This window comes from Marmota marmota, unplaced genomic scaffold (genome assembly GCF_001458135.2).
Source record: "Marmota marmota marmota unplaced genomic scaffold, marMar, whole genome shotgun sequence".
NCBI lineage: Eukaryota > Metazoa > Chordata > Mammalia > Rodentia > Sciuridae > Marmota > Marmota marmota.
This window is the reverse complement of record NW_026000185.1, coordinates 11,301,884-11,325,066: the sequence shown is the minus strand read 5'-3', so window position 1 is coordinate 11,325,066 and position 23,183 is coordinate 11,301,884. Positions and strand designations below refer to the sequence as shown.

General features: G+C 56.2%; 1 protein-coding gene across 1 annotated transcript in view; it reads left to right on the top strand.

Annotated features, from left to right (window-relative positions):
• The window catches only part of Myh11 (myosin heavy chain 11), an 88,243-nt gene that overhangs the window by 18,742 nt on the left and 46,318 nt on the right, over nt 1-23,183 (top strand). Inside the window, 3 exon segments of the mRNA XM_048790066.1 lie at nt 15,218-15,245; nt 21,483-21,585; nt 23,063-23,083. Of these exon segments, the coding sequence (XP_048646023.1) occupies nt 15,218-15,245; nt 21,483-21,585; nt 23,063-23,083 (152 nt within the window).

The following is a 23,183-nucleotide window of genomic DNA, read 5'->3' as shown; positions in this document are numbered from 1 at the left end:
GAGCGCGCGGGACCCACGCTGCCGCTGCGCTCGGGCCACCTCTGGGGAGCTGCTGGCTCGGGAGCCCCGCCCACCAAAAGCCACGCCCACAACAGGCCCCGCCTACAAGAGGCCCCGCCCACCCAAGGCCCCGCCCATCCCTCGGGCCCCGCTCCCGGCTGTGGGGCTTGCTGGGGACGCAGGCTTGGCAGGCGGTGCTGGGGGCCAGGGGGCAAACCAGGCGCCGTCTGTGTCCACGCCCGGGGAGCCAGGGGCCGAGAGCTGGGGAAATACGGGCATGGCCCCCTCCCAGCGCTGGCCCTGGGAGGAAGAGGGTGGTGACAGCCAGGGCTGCGCCAGCAGATGGCTTGCCCCTCCCGCTCCCCGGCAGCTGGGCGGACACCGTCCCCTCTCTAGCCTCAGTTTCCTCGTCTGTAAAGGGGGTCAGCGCCTCCCCCTCGCCATCTGTTGTAAGATTGCTGAGGCCGGCTTCTCCGACTCAGGGGCGAGTATGTTTCCCTCATGCCCACGGCCTGAGCGTCCCTCTCTGGAATGCTGGGGACCCGGAGGGTTTCAGGCTTGGGATCTTCAGATGTAGAATGGCCAACCTGCGTCACGGCTCTTAGGAACAAAGTGTTTTAAGGAGAAGAAAACTGGAGACTTACAGAATGGGCAGACTGTGCTCAAGGGTCCAGTTTAAAGTGAATTTTGATGTCTGCAGTAGTGTGATCACCAACCAGACCAAGATGTGAAATATTTCTAGAAAGTTCCGCCATGCCTCTTCCCAGTCAATAGCTCTTGGACACCCCTGCCTGGAGTGGCCGCTGTTGACCTCCATCACTGTCAGTTAGTTTTGCTTGTCCTTGAACTTCATATAAATGACATTCTTATGTGATGTACGTAATGCTTTTCATATAAGCTTCCTCCCCTCCTCAAACTACTTTAGACTAAACAGAAAAGATTCCTTATTAAGAGTGTGAATTCTAGAACAGAGCTGCTTGTGTTCAAATTCCAGAACTGTCACTCACAAGCTGTGTGACCTTGGATGAGCTGCTTAACCTCTCTGTATCTGTTTCCTCCTCTGTGAAAGAGGATTATAGTGACTGTGCCCATCCTCATAAGGCTGATGCAAGGATTAAACAGCTGTTGCACCCAAAGATCGGAACAATGTCTGGTTTTAGAGTAAAAGCTTGTTAAGCATAAACGATCACAGGCTGAATATGCCTAATCTGAGAATCCAAAAGCTCCAAATTCTGAAATGTTTGAACCCAGCGTGAAGCCGTAGTGGAAATTCAACACGTGGGAACACAGGGGCTGGGAATTGAGGGGAGCCCTGTGCTGGGAATTCCTAAAGGGCAGGAAGCCAGGAGTTTGCAAGAGATAGCACCCCACAGGGTAGAGGCGTTCAGGTAGAAGTGTCCCAAGTTGCTGGCAGTTAGCCAGGCTCTAGGGCAGGACCTGATCCTTCAGGACATAGGGCTGCCACTACCTCCAAGGACCAGCAGATGAAGCCTTGCAGGATCAGTCCCAGAGTGCAAGCTGTGTCCTTGAACTTCATATAAATGACATTCTTATGTTATTTACGTAATGGGGTTTAAAGCAATGGCTCCTGGAATTAGGGTGTGTATTTGTGACATTATTGTATTTTTGGTGTCCTCAGATGAAACAGTCTTTTAAAAGTGGTTCCCACCCCACTTTGGGAGGCTGAGCATCACAAACGTAGGATGTTCATATGGTCTTTTGGCATGCTTTTGGTTGCAAGTAACATAAGAACTAACTCAAGTGGCTTAAACCGTAGGAGTTTATTACCCTATATACAGGAAGTCTAGAGGTTGGTGATTTCCGGGTTGCTTGATTCAGGAGTTCAAAAGCAGGCCACTTTGGGGGATTTTCTTGGCTGCTTCCTCATAGTCAAAAGATGGAAGCCATTGATCTGGCCATCACATTGTCAGGTGATAATAGCCAAAAGCATGAAAGAAGTGGGAGATTAGGCTTTTACCCCTCCTTCCCTCTGGTCAAGGAGGAACTTGGTCACATGTCAGCCTCTAAATCGAGCATTAGCTAAGGGGGTGTTCACAACTGTTTTAAATCATTTCTGGTTTCTTTTTCTGGAGTGAAGGGAGGTCCCACTAAGCGCATTTTATCCGACTACTAGAATGAAATAGAATTCTGTCAGGGAAGGAGAATGGGAGACACACAGGTGGGTAGGCATTGCTATAGTGCTCTGAAAATGGGCATTTGTAACTTTGAAAATCCTTAGCATTATAGTCTATTCTAGAAAAATTAAACCCTCTATTTAAGCAAAGGAGAAGCTGGGACCTGTCATTCTGTCACCCAGAGGTCACCGTCACTGATGTCTTGCTGTGCAGCCTTTCATACGCTATCTGAGCTGAGTGGCACGTAATGAATAAGACTCTGACCATCAGAAAATTAGCTCCAGAAAAAGGCGACTTTACACAAGGCCATTGGCCATCGTTTCACTGTGGGGGGGGGGGAGGAGGGGAGAAGGTGTGGGCTTGAGAAAGGGTCTGGCAAATTAAGAAAATGGTCGATTTCCCTTTTTTATGTGTGTTTAGAATTCAATTATAACTGCAGATAGCTGCTAGTCCTTGGATTGAATATAAAATGAATCAAGGGTTTATTTTTGGGGGGGCTTAACATTTTTCCACATGATCATGAGAGCATGACAGGGGGCCCCCTTCCTGTCTCCCTTGAGCTCTGCAGCGCAGCAGGGAAGCCACTCTTCAGACTCACTCAGTAGGTCAGCGGTTTCCCTAGGGCTTCTCCATGGTGTTGGTGCCGAGCACAGTCCCCAGGCCCCTCTTGTCTGGTTCCTGACAATGCTCTGACCTCCAGGCGGGAACTGACCCGACTCTCTTTGTGGCCTTTCCAAGGCCCTTGACTCCGGGCAACACTGCCCCTTGGTGACAGCTCCCACGTGGCTGGGGCTCTTGGAGCCTAGTCATCAGCAGGCTGCAGTCCGAGTGGGGCTAGCGTGGTGTAGACCCAAGCAGGTGGTGAAGACCCGGGAGGCTGCTCCGCTGCGTCAGACCTCCCCGTGGTCAGTCCATTGAGGCTTATCCCTGGGGCCCGCTGACGCCTGCTGCCTAACTGTGGGCCAGGCTGGTGGATGGTGAGGACCCTATGTCTCCCCTCCGTGCCTCCTGGGCTCCGTGTGCAGACACAGAAGCACAGTCTGCTGACGCCACTTAGAGATGCTCGCTGGGCTCCTCGGTGGCCCCCCAGGAGACGGCAGCCAGGAGCAGGGCACCCCCAGAAGGCGGCCGTCTGTGCAGTGGGCGTTAGTCCGCCGCCGTGTCCTCGTGCGCCCTGTGTGTTCACCGAACTCCAAGCCTTCTGAACCACAGGGAGGGGACTCCAAACACAAGACCACAGAGCTCAGAGACACATCAGGGAGGAAAATGGAAGCTGGGGAGCACTCTGCACATCTGTGTCCACTCCCCCCCTCCGTCAAGTGGGAGTTTGGCTGTGGTAGAGGGACGGGGACTTCCCGTGTGTGCACCACTGGGCACGTTCCTGGCTCGTGTCATTCAGTCTCATAAAGATGTAGAGATGGTGCATTCACATCCACAAGGTCACCTTCTCCTTCCCCCTCTGTGCATCAGACCCCCGGTCCACCTCCCCGGAGATGATCATGGCTCCTAGTGTATCAGGTGTCCTCCTGGAGTCTATTTTCTTGCATGTGTGAGCAGATATGTCTATTTTCTCCCACCATCTTCCCTATAAATAGTAGCATTTCACACGCGTCACTTTACATTGTGCGAGCTGTTCCTTGTTAGTGTTATAAGGACCCCTCGTTCCTGTGATTTTAAATTTAGTTTTGATTTTTATTAAAAATATTCATGCAGATGATAGTCAAAAAACTCCTCCAAGCCTGTTATGAAAAATAGCCCTCCCTCTACTCCTTCCCCAGAGGTAACCCTTATCAACTCCTTTCATTGATGTTTGACTATTTGCCTTTATATCCTATTTTTTTTTTAAGTCTGGTAAAACATTAAAAATTTTTTTTTTGTAGTTGTAGATGGACAGCATACCTTTATTTTATTTGTTTATTTTTATGTGGTGCTGAGGATCGAACCCAGAGCCTCACACGTACTAGGCAAGTGCTCTGCCTCTGAGCTGCAGGCCCAGCCCCTTGCCTCTATATCTTCAAATAACTTGACTATTTTGCTGATATCTTAACACTTTTTCAGTTTTGCCTTTCACCTATTGACTTTTCACCATGGAGGATTTAACTCATCCACTTTCTTGATTTGCCCTTCTGCCCCATCCTCATACGCCTTATTTATATTACAGATTGCCAATATAGTTAGCCTTAATCTTGATGAGCTCGCTATTCAGAGTTTACTAGGTTATGACTATAATAGTAAATGCTATTATATAGACATCATTCAGTTCTGATCTCTGCTCTCTCTTGTGAGTACTTTTCTTTTACCGTACGACTTATTCTTTTCCCTGGAGTTAGCAGTTGCCTTTTTTTCTTGCCCCCCCCTCCCCCAGCCTGGTTTTCTATGTGGCTGCTCACTTATTCTGCCCCAGATTCTCCATCTAAATGTGTTACTCTTGTCTTAATATGTCCAGAATTGTATCAGAGGTCACCCAGTGATAGTCTGTCCTTGAAATGATCTCTACTGTAGCCTTTGGACCTGGCCTAACCCTATTACTGGTAGCGGTCAGTGCTCTCAGCGGGATTCCTTGTTCCCTAATTTCCATCTCTTCCTGTTCCTTGGTTGACTCTCCTGTTTGAATCACACCTTCTCCAGTAGCTTCCCAAGGAAGGGTATAGATGATCCTGATGTATGGGGATCCTGCATAGCTGAAAGATCAGAAGCTCCTCTAATACTTAGAGGATGATTTATTTGGGTTTAAATGTTTTGGCAAGACGTAAAATCTCCTTCAGGATTTTTAAGGACTTGCTTCATCGCTCTCTAGCTTCAGTTTCGTTTTTGAGAAGCAAAAGCCTAGTCTGATCCTTGATCCTTTCTGTGCAACCAGAGACTCCTCTCCTCCTCCTCCTCTGGAAGTTTTTAGATCTTCATCTCCCTATTCATGGTGATGGGACTTTCCGTGGTTCTGTTCCCCACGTTGTTCTGAAGACCTAGTGGGCGCCCTTGGTTTGTAAACTCATCCACATCCTTGAATTCTGGGAAGTTTTCTTTGAATCATTTCCCTGGTCATGTCTTTCTCGCCGTGTTCTCTTTTCCTACTTCTGGAATGGAACTTCTGACATGGCCCCAGAGTTTTCCTTCTCTGGGCTCTTTTATCTCCTTTTTGTTTTTTCCTTTTTTCCTTTGTTTTTAGTACTGAGGATTAAGCCCAGGAGTGTCGACCACTGAGCCACATCCCCAGCACTTCTATTTTTTATTTTGAGACAGGGTCTCACTAAGTTGCTTGGGGGCCTCGCCAAGTTGCTGAGGCTGGCCTGGAACTTGGAACCCTCCTGCCTCGGCCTCCCGAGCTGCTGGGATTACTTGGAGTCTGTGCGCCTCTGCACCCAGCTCCTTGTGTTATTTTTAATTCTGTTTACTGAGCAGTTACCTCAGCTTTATCTTTCAACCTTTCCACTGAGTTTTTAATTTTGGTATTTTTAAAAAAAATTTCCAAGAGCTCTGTTTCTCTCTCTGAATGTTTCTTGGGCTACTCTTTCCTGTGGCTGTGATGGCCTCTGTCTGAAGGACACTCCTTCATGCATCTTCTCCGTTTCCTCCAGATGCACATTTTCCTGCGTGTCTGTGTCGACTTCTTCCTGTGACCGGCTTCCTGGTGATTCTTGACCGTCCGAGTGTGCGGGGACCAAGGAATTGGCGGGAGCTGTGCGCGCAGAGGGCTTGCGGGTGATGACCTTGGCCTAGCTGGAGGGAGCTGAGCTGTTCCCATGGCTCTTCTGAAGTTCCCGTCCCCTTTCCTGGCCTGGTCTGCGTTCCTCTCTCCTGCTCCCTCCCTTCCAAAGGCCCCTGGTGCTCTCAGTTACTGAGGCTTGGGGTAGGAATGAGACCAGGTCTGATACCGGGCGTTCAGAGTCAGAATCCGGGTCTGTTTCCCTGGTGTTGGCGATCCTGAGAAGTGCCCAGCCAAGAGCAAAAAGTTTTATTTAAAGGGTGGAACAGAGCGAGACAGAGACTCCCCCTCAAAGGAGGGGGTCCAAGGCTGGTGCCCCAGGGAGTGGGGGTGTCCCGCCCCTTCTGTGGATTTCAGATATCCTTTGTTCTCATGCCCCCTCCTCCCATCCTGCCGAGTGACCAAAAGGTGGAGTGATCCACGGGTACTGGCGGCAAGTTGAATCAGCCCAGCTTCTGACCCAGTCACCGGCTACCTACACTGACTGCCCTTTTGCCAGCTCCCCAGGGATGCGTGATCCTGCAGTTAGGGGAGTTGGGGTTCCTTCTAGAGCCTCCTGCTGCCGACTGACTCTCCTCCTCTCTTGGAGGAGTTGCCCCTTCCACTTCCTGGCTTCCCGGCTGCAGCTGCAGGTCTTTTTGGAAGTTGCGTGGGCTTGTGGAGACTCCCTTTACCATGGCTCCGTGAGCGCTGGGGAGGGAGGAGAGCTCCGTGCGTGTGTTCACCCGCAGTCCCCTCACGGACATTCCCGACTCCTTTGCCACGTAACTGACAGTGCTGTGGGATGTTACCAGACGTCTGCTAAATGCTCAGGGCTTAGCAAGAATGTTCAACTAATCCTTAGCTACGAACCCACGCAGCAAACAGGACAGATAAAGACCTTTAAATTTCAATCCCGAAATTAATACGGGGCCTGAGTGTGTCGTCCAAAATAAAAGCGAGCTTAGATTTAAAAATAAGGAAGGCCAACCACATGTTTAAATCTCTCTTATGTTTACCTTAATGGCTTTTACAGAACCACAACTATCCAATCCTTCCTTGGCGTGTGCGTGCGCCGTGAGCGTGGGTGTCCGGGGCTTGTTGGCGACCCAGCGCTGGGGCAGCCACCACAATGACTCAGTCCCCTTTTGTAGCTGGAGAAATGAGGCTCAGAGAAGTGAAGGATTTGCTGAAGGTCAGATAAATGTCGTAGATGGATTTGAACTTGGCCTATCTGACATCCAGTCTTGCCCAGGGCGGAGCTGCAGCAGGGTCCCCATCCCATGGAGGCTCTGTGCTCCCGAAAGTCCAGCTCCTCGCGTCTCCCCATAGTGAAGGCCCATAGCTTGGGAGGCAGGAGCTGAGCTCGGGACACCATGGGACACCACGGGGTGAATGGACAGCAGCGCAGCCCTCCCGCAGGCCCCCCTGGGGTCTTCCTCTCCCCCCAGGGCTGCTGGGCTGGGAGGGCCTGGGGTGCAGGGAGGACCTGGGGTGCAGGGAGGACCTGGGGTGCAGGGAGGCCCGAGTTCATTCTGTCCTGCTGGCAGGAGCCCTCAGGCTGCGCCCGGCTGGCCCAGTCACCAGAAGTGTCTTGTCTTCACCTCATTAGCACCAAATGGCCACTCTCGGGGGATTAGAACAGATGCCGGGCCAGCATGGGGCCCTGGGCCCAGTCCTCTCCAGGCCTGAGATAAGTCTGCACAGGGAGGTCATCCAAACTGTCCTCTGGGCCTCGCGGGTTCCCACACTCGGTTGTGTCCCTCTGTGCCTGGTTGGCAGGCCCTGGGGCTGGCTCACGCTCGCCCAGCTCCCCAGAGGCTGCTCTGGAACGAGGAGGAGGGAGGAGGGAGGAGGGCCTGCCAGGTCCTGGCTCCCTGCTCCCTAAACCCCAGCAGGCTCAGCCCTCGCCCGCAGGACAGGCAGCAGCCTCCCCACCTGACAGATTGGAGAAACTGACGCCCCACACGCCAAGTGATCTGGCAGAACTGAGAGTAATCCTGGAGACCACCACCTTCTGCCCCGCCGGGAACGTTTTCTCCTCCCTCCAGGGCAGTACGCGAGTTGGTGTAGCTGGTTACTCCATTTAATGGAAGAAAAACAGAGGTCCCCAGAGCCTAAGGGACTGGCTTAGGCCTTAGGACTTAATCTGTTCTGGTTGCTATAACAAAATGCCTTAGACAGAGTGGCTTATAAACCACAGGGGTCTATTTCCTACAGTTCTCTAGGCTGAGAAGCCCAAGGTCAAGGTGCTGGCAGATGTGGTGTCTTGAGGATCTGTTTCCAGGCTCCTAGGTGGAGCCTTGCTGGGCCCTTTTCACAGGGAGAAGGGGGAGTGAGCTCCCATTGATGACTAATCACCTCCCAGAGGCCCAACTCCAAATTCCGTCACCTCTGGGAGAGGATTTCAGTATAAGAATTTTGGGGGAGACACAAACCTTCAGTCCATAGCACCTTGTCACTAGAAAGGGATTGAACTTAGCCCTCAACCCTGTTTTATCCATTTTTAGCCTGTTTTTATCTGTTTTCCTGGTGAAGGACTAGGCTTGGGGAGGCAGAGAGGGTGCCCAGGGGGTGGGCCTGGGAAGTCACCCCACACTGCTCTGCCCCAGGGACAGCTTTCCTGCAGACCCGTCTCCCCATGGGGCGAGTGCCTCTCCGTCTCTGGGGCTCGGCGGTGTGCTCGGCTGTGTCTGGCCTGCCGGGTGGTGGGGATAGCGAGGACCCTGGCACAGCCTTCAGGGACGGCTGGTTGGCACTTGTCTTAGCTCAGGCTGCTCAAACCAATTGATGTCGTCCACTTTATGTGTGAGAAATGTGCTGTCCACCATGCTGGAGGCCGGGAAGCCCCAAGTTCAGGGCACCAGCGTGGGGGAGTCCCGGTGAGCCCTCTTCCTCATAGATGGCACCCCCTCGCCGTGTCCCCATGGGGTGGAAGGGGCTAGCCAGCTATCTGGGCCTCTTTGATGGAGGACACTGATCCCATTTGACCTAATCGCCTTCTGAAACTCCAGTTCTCCACCGTCACCTTAGTGATTAGGTCTCCCCAGTGCGTGTGGGGGTGCCAGCGCTCAGGCCCCAGCAGGCTCCGACTTGCCACCAGGAGCTCACGTCTTGGCAGAGTGGAGAGCAAAGGGGGGTCATTTTATAATGAGTCAGTACTGAGCTGGAGAAGCCCACATGCTCCAGAGAGTGGACTTGGGGGTTCCTTGTTGTATATGCATGAAGGTGTCCCCCCAGCCTCGAGGAATCCGGTTCCTGTCCCCTCGTTCACTCAGCAGGATACATAATTGACGTGCACTGGCAAGGCACAGGCTGGGGAGGGAATGTTAATCGAATCATTTCAGGAATGGACAGGCCCTGGACAGAGGCCCAGGGAGCTGCGGCAGGGGCACCCCCTGGGGCCTGTCCTAGGCTGGGGGAGCAGAGCCTCCTGGGGAGGTGGCTGGAGCAGGAGGAGGGGGAGTGTGGCAAGTGGGAGTGGAGGCCCCCGAGGTCCCCAGGGAGATACTGGTCTTCTGCTCCCCAAGCCCCCCGGTCACTCAGTTTCCCACCCAGGTCTGCGGGAAGGTGGGGGCGGGGCTGGAGGAGGAGGAGGCCCCACCTGCAGGCGTGGTGCAGGGAGTGGTGCAGGCATGGTCTGACTCTGGGTTCGCACTTCTCTGAGCCTCGGTTTCCCCGTTTGCCCCAGGAGGGTGAGAGTTGCCTGCTTCAGGTGTTACTAGGGCTCACCTGGCAGTGGCTGGGGGAGCCGGGAGCCTGGTGCCTGGGCAGGACAGGGCCATTGGGGGTCAGCGTCATCTTTCCTTGGGGACCAGGCACTGGGCTCATTCACGTTCGCCCTGCGGAGGGTCAGGTGCCCCCGGCACCTCCTTCAGGTGGGGAGGAGGGTAGGGAGCCCCTTCTTGCTCATGGTGTAGACGGTCCCTCCGTCCCCACTGGCCTGGGACTAGGGAGACCCCGCAGGGGTGTGGGCTTGGCCCCTTCTCCCCGAGGTCCCAGGCAGCCTGGCATAGGGAGGAAGGGAGGGACGCCGAGAGCTCGGCTTTCTCCTTTTATGGTCAGCCTGCAGGACTCTGCGCCCAGCCAGAAATCAGGAGCCTGTGCTTGGGATCCGGCCGAAGGAGCCGGTCAGTGGGGAGCTGGGCACCTCCTGAGAGTCCTGCCTGTTGTGCCACCGCGGGGAGGGGCCACTGGAGCCCTGAGTCTCCTTCAAACACCCCAGAGACCTGCACCCCAAGGCAGACCCCAGGCCCGGGAGGAGGTGGGGGAGGTACCCCAGCTCAGGGCTCTGGCCGGGAGGCAGGGCTGCGCTGGTGACATCTCCCAGGCTCCAGCCCTGCAGAGCCCCACACAAGGGGGTCCTGTGTCCTTTTCCGCTCTGAGCTGCGGGGTCTGGGGGGCTCTGCCTGGGCCCCGGGATTGTACACATCCGTCTTGGGGTAGCTCCCTCGGCACGGAGACCACGAGGCCTTCCTGCTGTCTGAGGGACCTCAGAGCCACACTGCTCGTTCCCGGCACTGGGCACGTCCCCACTGTGGTGCCGTCACAGCCTGAGGTCGTTTATTTGCCCATCGGGCCCCAGCCCTGGGTCACAAGCTTCCGAAAAGCAAAGATAAGCGGGCCTTGTGGTTTGTGCATCTAGCCTGGCGCACAGTAGGGCCTCGGGACTCCTTTGCTGAGTGAACACAGCATGTCCCCCAGTGGATAGGCGGTCACCCTGCCACTGCCTCCGCCTGCGCTTCAGGTCAGCACAAGCCCCTCGGCACCTGCTGCCCCCTGTGGCTCTCGGTTCCCAGGATCAGGCACCACCGCCCTTGACCTTCAGGCGCTCTGGGCCTCCCAGGGAAGCATTTGAAACAGTGAGGTGACTGTTGGGAAGCCAACGGACGCACCTGAGGTGTGGGAAGTCGGACCTCTCGACTCGGAGAGGGCATAAAATTAACACGGTTTTCCAAAAACCATGATTGTGGTCTCGTTTATGTACCACGAAGGAATCGGCTTCAAAGATAGCATTTCCTGGTCACTAGTGGACTTGCAGGGTCAGAAAGCCATCTTTGCCCTCTAACTTTAGATTTCCACCAACACAAAAAGAGGTGCCCACACGCCAGCCGGGCTCCGCCCCCGTCCGGGCCCCCACCCCTTCTGTGTCTGTAGACCCCCCTGCTCTGGCCCATGCATGTGACCAGGATCCCGGACGTGGGCTTTGGTGATGACCTCAGGCTCACCGTGGGCCAGGCTTGCCCCTCCTTGCTGGATGACATCCTGTTGGACGGAGAAGCCACATTTTGCTCACCCACCCTTGGCTGTGGGACAACTCGGCAGTTTCCGCTTCTTAGCTATTACCAATCCTGTAAAGTACCACGGTCGTCACCAAACTTGAGAAAAGTAAGAAGAACTCTACAAGCTACATCATGATCGTCCCTTATCATAGAATCTGTACCCTTCCCCCCAAAGTATTAATGAGACAGGTTAAATAACCATCATGGGAAGTTAATTGCTACCATAGAGAGAAACTTTGGACTACGGGAGCTGGGACCACCCTGGACCGTGAGGCACATTCGCAGAGTGAGAAAGAGCCACTGTTTTCTCCAGGTGCTCGGCCTCCATCTGCTGGGAAATGATTTGAACGAACATCCAGATCTACCATGAGCAGTGTGGGTGGTCCCCCTGGAGAGTCGTGCAGTGTGCAAGTCACCCTACTGTCCATGGCAGCCATGCAGGTGGTGGGGGTACCATGGAAAGACCCCCTTCTCAGCTCCTGAGAGGTGTGAGTAAGAGGCAGCATCTTGGAGGAGGTGACTCCTCAGATGCTGTTTGAAGAATTGAGTACAGTCTACACCCCCAAACTGAAAACAGGTGCTCGCTGAAAGATTTGTATGTAAATGTTCACTACAACCCAGATTCCATCAGTGGAAAAATGAAACTACTCTACCCATGGAGCAGAGTGTCAAGTCACAAAAAGGAATGAAGTAGGCAGGCACAGTGCACACACCTGCAATCCCAGTGGTTCCGGAGGCTGAGGCAGGAGGATAGCAAATTCAAGGCCAGCCTCAGCAACTTAGCAAGACTGTGTCTGAAGTTAAAAATTAGAAAGAGCTGGGGATGTGGCTCAGTGGTAGAGCACCCCGGGGTTCAGTCCCCAGTGCCAACGATGATGATGAAGTACTGATACAGGCTGCAATGTGCATGAACCTCAAAATCACACTCAGGGGGAGAGGCCAGGCCCAAAGGTCCACACATCACATGAATCCATTTCTTGTGAAATCTCCAGGTGAGGTCCATCCGTAGAGACAGAAGGCAGACTGGTGCTGACAGAGGTGCCAGGGAGTGGGCCGTGGGGAGCAATGACTTAACGGGCACCGTGGTTTATTGGGGGGTAACAAGTACCTTGGAGTTAAGTGGAGGAGGTGCTCTTGGGCCTCGGGAATCCACCAAACCCCAGGAGTCGCTGGTTTTGATGTGATGAATTATGTGTGGACTTCGCTTCCATGAAAGAGAATGAATTGTGCAGGGGCAGGGCAGGGTGGGCTCGGGGGCAGAGGATCCCCTGCACATAACTGAGTTCTGAAATCTGCTCTCTGGTCTGGAGTGGACACAGCCGGGGCCCAGGACACCAGAAGCCCCAGGGCAGCACAGGCCTGTATCCCAGGCACAGCCAGGTTGGCAGACAGTGCCCCCCGCCCGCCCTGCCCATGACCAGCCCTCCCCGGGCTTCCCACGCTTGCGTTTCCAATGGGAACGTCCCAGGCCAGAGGTCTCCCAGTGGCCCCCGCGCAGAGCCTGCTCCCCCTCCTGGGGGCCCTGGGACCTCTGAACCTATAAATCTCTCCTGCGCTGGGGCTGACTCTGGGGGGCTGCGGGAGGGTCTGCCGCTCCCTGAAGCAGACGGAGCCAAATAGTCCATCCTCTGCGTCTCAGACTGTTCCTTAAAATAGCGGAGGCCCCTGGGGGTTGTCTCCCGCCTGGCCTCTGATCGCGGGGGCCTGCTTCTTCCAACCCTCGCCCTCTGCCCATCCTGCCTGGATCCATTTTTAATCCGTTTCCCGAGATGCTCTGCTCTCAGTTTCTCCCGCTGGGCAGGTGTGGCGGCACAGGTCCGCGGTCCTCAGGCCTGCATCGTTGGGCCAGCTAGGATGGTTTCCTGTGCACGAGGGATCTGTCTGTCCCCAGAGAGTGCTGGGGACATTAAGTTTTGATTGTTTCCTTCCTTTTTTGTCCTTTAAGGAAGTGCCGGCCGGGGAGTGTGGGTGACCTAAGGAAGGTGAGAGAGGCCCTGGCCTGGAGTCCCACCTGCCACTCACAAGTGAAGGGAGCCAGTTTCCTCTGGCTGCTGTAACAAGTGGCTCCTAACTTGGTGCCTTATCAGGAATGTCTTCTCTCCCAGCTCCGGAGGCCAGAGGCCTGAAACCAAGGTGTTGGCAGGGTTGGTCTCCGTGCAGGCTCGGAGGGACATCCCCTGGCTCCTGGGGGCTGCCAGCTGTCCCTGGGGTCCTGGCCTGTGGAGGAGTCTCTGGTCTCTGCCTCCTGCTCCCGTGCCTGTAATCTCCATCTTAAACAAGGAGCCAGTCCTCGACGCTGGAGGACCCTTACCGTAATTGTACCTGAGAGACCCTTAATCTAAGTGACCTCTCAGCCCTGAGGTCCCAGGGTTTATTGCTTTGGGGGTCCATGGCTTGGCCCCCCATGGTGACCGTGTAAAGTCCCCCTGCTTCTGAGCATCGCTTTCCACTGCAGAGCAGAAGCGATGCTGGTGTCCACACCAGGGCTGCTGAGGACCCGGTGCAGAGGCCCGGGGGACATGCAGGCGGCCCCTGCTGCTTTTGTCTGGTTTCCCAGCCCTGTGGTCGTGGTGGTCTGACCAGGCGCAGTGCAAGCTCTTCTCCCCTCGGCCGTTTTTGGTGGCCTAAGGGAGAGGCTGCAGGCGGCTGTTTTGGTGGGGACTGGACTTGGGATTTGAATCACGATCCTTTCAGCCTTGGCCACGTGTGGCTTGATCCTCCTGCTGCCGGGCAGCTTGGAGCAGTGGCTCTGACCAGCCCCATGATCCTGAGGGGACACAGCTGGAGCTTGGCGGTGAGCCCCGGGGCTCAGCCATGGAGGTCAGGAGGTTGGGGTGCATTCCCAGTAGTGACAATCACTGGCACATCACCCCGTCCTGAACAGGGCGCCCATGTTCTCCACCCAGACACAAGTACGTAAGGGCACACATGTCTACACAGACACGTGTGTGCTGATGCAGAAGGCGTGTTTTGAAAAGCTGGCGGTGGGCCAAGTCCCTCCTGGCCGCCCATACCTGTCAGACACGCTCCCCAGGAGCCCTGTACCTGTCAGACACGGGGTAGGACCCCGGGGAGGAGGGAGGCTGGTGAGGGGCTGAGCATTCCCTGGAACTAAGGACCAGGGAGTGGGTTAAAGGGACGCCCACCCCTTTGGCACTGCCCGTGGGCAAATACTATCCTCCAATCTTTGTCATTGGCTGATGGCCAAAGATGTTGGAAACTGTTCCCATGTCCCCTGTGAGGGACAAAATGAGCTTTAGGACCCAGCCCCACCCTCCGAGGCCCCCTGAAGAGCAGATAGTGTTCTATGACATCTGCAGTCACCTTTGACCCCAGGATACCCCCATATCCCTGGGGGGCACCCCAGGGCTGACTTCCAGAGGACAGGAATGTATGGAGGGGTCTGAGGAGCCTGCAGATGGGCGGGGAGGCCGGGAGCCAGCCCTGAAAATGTGACGGACACTGGGGCTGTTCAGGCTCTGGGGATAGCAGTGAGACCCCCTCTATTCCTGTGGTGCCTGAGGTCGGTCTTAGGCCAGAGAATCGGTGGACACAGCCTGTTCTCACCTGTTCACTGGGGCCTGGGGCTCCTGGACCAGCCCTGCCCAGGCTGGGCGTGATGGCCACTGAGGTGGGACAGATGATCTAAAGGCAGGTCCCTGCCCTTCTGAAAGGAGAGGGAACCAGGTTGGATGTCTCGAAATGTCTGCCCCCACCTTACAGACGAGGAGCCGAGGCGTGGGGGAGGTTCGGACCGTTTGCCCAAGGCCGCAGAGCAGAGCTGTGGCCACTCGGGTGTCCAGTCTGTCTGGGTCTGAAGTCTGTGTCCTGGCCACAACCTGAACTGGGCAGGGTGGGTTCCGGGGACCCCCCAGCCCCATCATCACAGGACTGGGAGCCCCTCCTGGATGAGTTGGCTTCTAGCCCCATCCTGGGGCTGCCCCTGGGACTCTGCGGCTGCCCTTGGCCTTGACCTGGGCAAGAAGCCCCCTGGGCCTGGCCTCCTCAGCAGGACCAGCAGGCAGGAGCTTGAGACTGGAGGGCCTGGGGGAAGCCCGTCCAGACCCTGAGCCCAGAGCTCCTACCGATTCACGCCCCTCTCTCCTTTCTGTCCGCAGACCGGGAGGACCAGTCCATTCTGTGCACGTAAGTGGAGCGACTTCCTACCTCGTTCTTCTGGAATCCAGAGGCCATCTGTCAAAAAGGTCACGAGGGCGGGCTGTGTGATGTGTTCGGGGGCCCAGTGCTCCGTCCCATCAGGTGCAGCTGAGCACTACGGGGGTGCTCTTCTGCGGGGGCCACCCTGATCCCCGGGGTGCCTGGCAGCGTCTGGGTCTTGACCTTGGAGCCTGCTGTCCGCTTTTTAGAAGTGCTCTTCCAGCATCTCCCCGAAGCCCCAGGGTGGGAAAGAGATGGGGGCAGTAAATACTTCCCACGTGCCAGTGAGTGCTGGGTCCTGCTGGGCACGGGTCCCAGGGTGACGAGCCGAGCTGGGGAGCAATGGGAGGGGCCAGCAGGAGATCCAGACGGCTCCCGGCAGGTGTGGGGTGGACGTGGGTAGAAAGTGGGAGGAGTCAAACAAGGCGATCATCAACTCTGCAGAAAACCGCCAGGTGGGCAGGAAGGAGAGGGGAGATTATGGGCGAGGTTTCCCATCAGTATCAAAATGCAAACCAGAGCGCTGGTCTGCGCCGAGCGGCTGCAGTGCGTCCTCCTCCCCTGGAGGTGTGCAGGCAGCCAGAGGGGGAACTGAGGTCTTGGGGGGGCTGGGGGCTGCTTAGTGCCACCTGGGTGCCGTTCCCAGGACTGCAGTCAATCCATCAATCAATCCATGATAGAGAAAACATTTGGGGAACTTTGCATCTTTTCCTGCCATTATTCTTCAACTCTCCAATGTGTCGCGACGTACACAGCATTTACATCTCATGGGGTCTTATGTAACAGGGCTTGTGCAAATACCGCACCGTTTGATCTAAGGGACTGGGTGTGTGCAGACTTGGGAGGCCCCAGAACCAGTCCCCATGGACACTGGGTGGACTGCCCATGTGTCGGGTTGGCTCTGTGGGGAGAGGCGTTCTCCTCCCCCGCCACGGGAAAGCACCACTCGGTACTTGACAAGGAGCGGTAAGAGCGGGCGATGGAGGGCTACCTAGACAGGGGGTGTAGATAGGGACTCACTGAAGGGGCTCCCAGCCTCTGCCACCCAGAGGCTGCGTGTTCCTGGCCCGTGGTCCCCGGCTCCCTCTTCAAAGCAGCAGTTCAGCATCTCCCGCCGCCTCCTTGACGGGAACTTTGGTGTATTGGCTCCGCCCTGGTGATTCCAAGAGTCCCGCATCTCATGTCCTTGAGTTTTTCATGTCTTCTAGGTCCCCCCCACACATGAGCTAACCCATCTGCAGGTTCTGGGGACTAGGACCTGGGCATCTTTGGGAAGGGGCCCGTTGAGTCCCTGTGAGCTAGACCCTGTGTGAGCTGCAGGTCATCTCCCAAGATGCCATCTTCTAAGATGTGAGGAAATTCAGTGTGGTGGCCGAAGGAGCAGGGAGAGTACCTCTTCCAGGTGCCCTCCAGCTGTGTGACCCTGCACAGTGCACTCGACCTCTCTGAGCTGAGCTCTGGGAGAGGCGGTGCAGGTGACAGAGCAGGCACCCGCCCTCTTCCCCGGAGCCTCCACCATCAGCAGGTTCTGCTTCACCCAGAGCCGTGCTGTCCAGCAGGACTCTGGGACAGTGGCTTCTGAGCACTTTCAATGTGGCTAAGTGACCCAGGAATTGAATTTTATAGAAGTTAATTGTGGCTAATGTAGATGGCCTGTGGCCAGCAGCACCTACTGAGGTCCTGAGACATTTTCCACCTCGGTCCACTCCGCTGACCCCATGGCTGACCTCATGGCCTCCTCCAGTGGGGCCCTGTCACCTCCTGCCTAGTCCACTGCTGCAACTCTGAAGCTCTCTGCTCCCCATGTGGCCACACCCACCCACCCGTCCAGCCACCCAGTCAGTGGTCACCGTGAGGACATTCATCCAGGATTCTTGGTAGATGTCCGTGGGCGTGGGTGGTCAAGTGCAGACAACGGGGCACACCTCTGGCTTGAACTCCAGCCTGTTCCCAGCTCCCTGCAGCTCAGCAGCAGGTCACCGGACTCCCCAGTCTCCATTTCCCATCCATAAAGTAGGGACAGGAAGTACCTGCTGAGAGGTTGGAGAGTGTGAGTTTTGTCACTGTGACCAAAATGTCTGACGAGTGACCAGGAGGAGGGGGGTCCATCCTGGGCTCACATATTCAGGGGTTCAGTCCACGGGGGGCAAGTCCACGGCTCTGGGCCCAGGTAGGCAGCACGTCACAGTGGGGGGCACAGTGACGGCCCGCTCTGTCCATAGCAGCCAGGCAGGGGGAGGGGCTGTGGGGCATCTGCGTGGTGACGGTCACGCTCTCTTCTCTCCTGCAAGCCACGCCACCCTGCGGTTCTGACTTCCTGTCTCTCTGGTTCTAAAGGCTCGGTGGCCATTGGGACAGAACCCAGGCTCCTCCCTGTGGTCAGAAGATGGCCCATGACTGGCCCTGCTTCCTGGTCTTGTCACTAACCACTGTCCCCGTCCCTTGGTGTCCAGCCACACTGAGTTGCACACTGCTGCCCACGTTGGGCACTTTGTGGTCACTCTTGCCTGGCCTGGTGTGCCCTGCTCACTGTCCTTCCCAGGTGTCCCCAAGGCAGCTTTCAGGGCCACCCCTTCCCTGGCCACCCCTTCCCTGGCCACCCGCCTACAGCCTCCCCGCCCCGTCTTCTCAGCCGAGCCCCTGGCCACCTGGGTGGCTGCTTAGCTCGGCTGCTGTTGCCTCCCTTGTCTGGAAAGCAAGGCCAGTGTGGAAGGGGACAGGGGTCGTCCCCTAGGCCCTGCCGTCACACAGCCAGTGCTCAGCAGCAAGCCTTTGCCACTGCCGGGAACGAGTCCCAACCTGAGCAGCTTTCATTAAAAAATGCAGCCCCCTGAGCCACCAGCCCCATGACCCTTGTTACTGAGGGTCAAGTGGTGGGTGAAATCGGCCAGGGGCTCGAGGGGCCACAGGTTGGTGGCAGAGGACAGCTGACGGGAGCCGTGAGCAGTCAGGAGAAGCCGGGTTGGGCTGACTCCTGCCACAGGTGACTATGCCACCAGGAGGCTGGAGGCCAAGCAGTGTCCTTGGTTGACGTGAGCCCTGTTCTGTCCAGCAGGTAGAGGCCCTGGGCCGAGGGACAGAGCATGGAGGGCCCCAGGCCAAGAAGGAGCGTGTGGGTTGGGGGCTGGATTAGGAGGACGTGGATGTGAGATCAGGAGTGGGTGGGGGCTGCCCTATTAGAAGGATGTGAAAGGGCTGAGGGACTTCAACCAAATTGACAGACTGTGGCCAGAGGACCCAATCCGGCCCCCGTCTGCATTTTATAAATAAAGCTTTATTGGAACACCTCCACGTGTTCAGCATGGGCTTTCACTACAGTGCAGAGCACGTGGTTGCCACGGAGACCATGTGGCTCACAGAACCCGAAATGTTTGCTGTCCAGCCCTCCATAGGAACAGTGGGAGGACTCCTAGCTGTCATCCCTGGAGCTGGCCCTGTGGGCCCTGGGGTTAACTGCACTGGTTGCTCCTCCAGCCACTGGACCGACTAAGAGGACTTGGCAGTGGGGTCCCTGCAGGGCCAGGAGCCGTATCTGGTCAAGTCCAGGTCCTCCGGGCAGTGGGAGCTGGACACCAAGTTCCGGGGAAGCAGGACAGGACTTACGGTGCTCAGGTAGGGTGGCTTCCGCACCCCCAGCTCCAGGGTGACAGTGTGAGGCCCTTCAGACGCCCACGTGCCGGAGCCCAGGCGCTCTCTGGCAGAGCCTCCTGGGACAGTTTATTTTTATCAGTGAAGCCTGGAGGGGTTGAGCCAAGCCCGGGAGAAGCAGATTCCCAGTGCCTGTGTCCACTTCCCTTCTTTGGCAGGGTGGACAGCCACAGCCGCCGACATGGTTGCTGTACACCAGGGGGAGGGGAGGCTGAAGGCGAGGTGGGAAAGGAGGGGACACTGATGTGTTGCACACATTGACGGTAAGCGCTGCTCTCTGCACTGGCTCAGATCTTAGGCTCAGGACCACCCACATTGGCAGTTTCCAACACCAGTTTCCCTCCTCTTCCTTGTGCTCTGATCCAAACCCAGCTCCTTCCGTTTGGAGTGAAATCTGTGGCATATTTTGACATCAACCTGATTGGACAAATTTATACTATGGTGTGAATGACTGAGTGGCTTTGCTCACTGATCACTGGTTCCCAAGAGCCTATTAAGGCAAGATTCCTAGAATCTTGGTGGAGCAGGGCTGGGACCTCCTTCTGCCTTCCCCCTTATTAACAGAAAAGCCTAGAAGGCAGATCCTGGGCTCTGGTGTTGAGGGGACCCAAGTTCAAATCCTGTTCCTCTCCCATTTCCTATCTGTGTGACAGCAGGAGCAATTGTGACCTGGGGTAAATTTACTCAACCTCTCTGAGCTTTGGTTTCCCCAGGCAGATGATCAGGGTAATTCATCACACCATTGTATGATGGAAAGGCTTAAATGAAAAGACTGGTGAGCCCAGTGCCTGGTGCACCATAGTAGACTTTCAAAAAATCCTAGTCCTTCTTCCCGTTCTGTTCTCTTGCCTTAGCAAGTTTCCAAAGAGCTGTGCCTGAGTTCCGGAATAGAGTAAAAGAAAGCTCTGCTTGCACTGGAATCGAGAAACCAGGCTTTCCATTCTGGCTGTGCCCCTGCCTTGCTGTGTGACTTAGGGCAAGTTGCTTATGCCCTCTGAGCTAGTTTTAGGTCGGGGGGGGGCGGATCAGTCCTACCTGTAGGAATGTCGAGCAGTAAGAGAATGAAAGAGATTATGCACGTGAAACCGCTATGAAGTCCCTCCCCACACCTGCAGAAAGAGCAAATCTCCTCTTCAAATTGAAAAAAAAAAAAATAGGCCTTAGTTTTTTGCTGTTCAGGAAAATGGGGATAATACCTCCAGTGCCCCCCTGTTCTCACCTCACAATCCCCTCTGAGGCTATGTGTGATGACGTGAATAAAGTCCACTGGGCTGGGAGGGGACAGCGTGAAGGCTGGTGTGACAGGTGTTGTCGTCCCTGGCCGTCTGACACTAGGTTTCGGGACACAGAGATCCACAGGACTGGGCAGCAATTCAGGGCATGTGTTTCTCCCTTTTTTCTTTTAGCTCTGAGCAAAGTTATTAATGGGCCCTTAGCAAGAAAAAAAAAAAAGCCTAATTTCTTCATTCCCAAATTAGGAAGAAGAGCAGAGGTCCTGGCTCTGCCCAGAAAACCCCAGGCTAACCTGGGGCAGACGGATTCTTTCCCAGATTAAAAAAAAAAAAAAGCTCTTAGAACATTAAGGGAGCTCAGAAAATAGAAGTTTAGGCAAAGAAAGGAAAAGAAACAAGAGTAGATGAGGAGGGAGGCTGTTGGCCGAGGCCCTGAACGTCCCTTCTGCCAGGAGTTGGAGGCCAGAGCCACTCTGGAGCCCTTGGAGGAAGCAGTCCTTCCATGGTGACCTGTGACAAGCCGACTCAAGAAGGCCATCTTGGCTAAACCCTGCCCTGGTATTCTAGGAGCACTCTTTTATTTTGGTGTGTGTGGGGGAGACTACCAGGGATTGAACTCGGGGGCCCTCAGCCACTGAGCCCCATCCCCAGCCCTATTTGGTATTTTATTCAGAGACAGGGTCTCACTGAGTTGCTTAGAGCCTTGCTTTTGAGGAGGCTGGCTTTGAACTTGCCATCCTCCTGCCTCAGCCTCCTGAGCCGCTGGGTTTACAGGCATGTGACACTGGAGTGGTGCTCTAGGAGCACTCTTTGGATGAGACAGGTTTCGCCAGCAGGGCATCCTCTATCAGCCTTGTGCACTTTAGCGTGAATTACATCAGCCCCATTTACCCTCTGATGCTTGATGCGATCCTTGGCTAGCCACCTGGTGTTCAGGTGGGATTCCCCAGAGGATGAAGGGGCTTCCCCCCGCCCAGTGGCCAATGGGATACCAGTTCTCTTTTCTAAGAGGAGCTTATGTGACTTTAGTCCTGCACAGCTCTTCCCTGAGAGCTCCCTCCGTCCTTCTGTGTCTGACACATCCTAAAATTAGACAACTGCAGATAGTCGTACGTTTGGACCTTCGTAGCAAAACCCAGGTTTTCTTTTCCATTCTTTTCACCTGAACTCTTTCCAGCCTCCTCCGGGGAGGCGTCGATCCTGGCTGCCTGTCCTTGGGCGAGTTACGCACATTCTGGGAGCCTCAGTCTCCCCTCTGGGGAAGGCAGTGACCACGCGCTCGGCCTGGCTCAGGGCACCCAGGGAAAGGCCTTATTCCAGGGGTCACAGTTCCCGTGTCTTTCAGAGGCGAGTCTGGAGCTGGCAAAACGGAAAACACCAAGAAGGTCATCCAGTACCTGGCCGTGGTGGCCTCCTCCCACAAGGGCAAGAAGGACACGAGCATCACGGTGAGTGGCCGCGTGGCAGGAGGCTGCGCCTGACCCAGGTGCAGACAGGCTCTGGATGCCCAGGCCACGCCCCTCCCCGCCCCCATCCAGGACACGCCCCCACCAAGGCCACGCCCCCCGCAGCTCCTGCTGGGCCTGCGCGAGCCTCTCCTGGGCAGTGCCCTCTGCCCTCCACTGGGGCTACCCACCAGGGAGGCTCACAGGGCCCTGTTGTCATTTTGCAGCAGGTGGCGGGGTGTCCTGGCAACCAGGATGTTGGCAGAGCCCTGGCCTCCGTCCACTCCCACAGCACCCTCCCCTCCCGTGGTGACGACCACCCAGGTGTCAGATACCGACAGGTGTCCCCTGGGATGGGACAGTCATCCGACTGGGCCACTGCTTTAAGTGGATCTCCGACGTCCCCAGGACTGAGTGCACGTTGGGTGGCTCCTTCCTCCATGTCCCTGAACCCCCAGGGAGGGGCTCTATCTGGTCCAGTGCCCCTTAGTCCCGTGGGCGGAGCCCCCGCTGTGTGCCAGACCCTGCTGGGGTGAGGCCAGGGGGAGATGCTGTCCTTGTCATTATGAAGCTTTCAGACAGGTGGAGAAGAGTCACCAAATCACCCCTGGGACCCCAGGTGGCATAGGCCAGGGGCCTCCGGCTGGGGCCACGCCCCTAGGCCTCCTCTCCCCGCCCACCCTGCCTCAGCCAACCAGGGCTGGGGCCAGGCGGTGGGACCTGAGTCTCACCAGCACCCCTGTCTGCCTGTCTGGGGACAGGAAGGTGGCAAGAAGGAGCTCTCAGTAGGGTGAGACCTCACTGCTTCCTGACATCTCGGACCTTGTCCTCGAAGTGACTCTGCCCATCACGGTGGCCAGCTTATCTGGAGGCCTGGGGTGGACGCCTGTTGTGACTCTGGGGACCAGAGGCCTGGCCTGTCAGGGCTGCTCCTGGCAAGTTGGCTCCCAGCCAGTGCAGGGACCCATGGCCCCGGGTGTGTGGAGGCTTCCTGCTGCCTTCCGTTGCCCTGTGTGAAAACGAGAAGTGACGCTAACAGTGACCAACTTCACCAAGGGCCTGCCACTACCCTGCCCATGTAGCACATGCAGGATGTGATCTTGATGGCTACCATTTTAAAGAGTCCACTGTGACCGGCTGTGGTGGTTCACACCTGTAAATCCCGGGACTCGGTGGCTGAGGCCGGAGGACCACAGTTTGAGGTCAGCCTCGATTTAGCAATTCAGCAAGGCCCTAGGCAATTTAGCGAGACAGTCCACTGTGGTCCCGGGAATCCCAGCCAACCTTGGAAGCATCAGGCCACTAGTGATCAGAGGAGGGAGGGGACTAAATGGGAGGGGAACCGCGGAGGAGGAGCTGCGTCCTGCCGTCTGGGGGAGGCCAGGCTGTTTGGCGGGGGTGAAACGCGTACCCCAGCCCCGGTGTCCGTGCGATTGAAGTAACACTGACGTTTGTTCCATGCTGTGCTGTCTGACCGCAGCAAGGCCCATCTTTTGCCTACGTGAGTAACCGAGAGTGTTTTCCTGTCCCGGTGTGCACGGGCAGCACGGAGTGGACTTAGATCTGCATGCCCCTGTTGCACCCACGAGTCCCCCACCCAC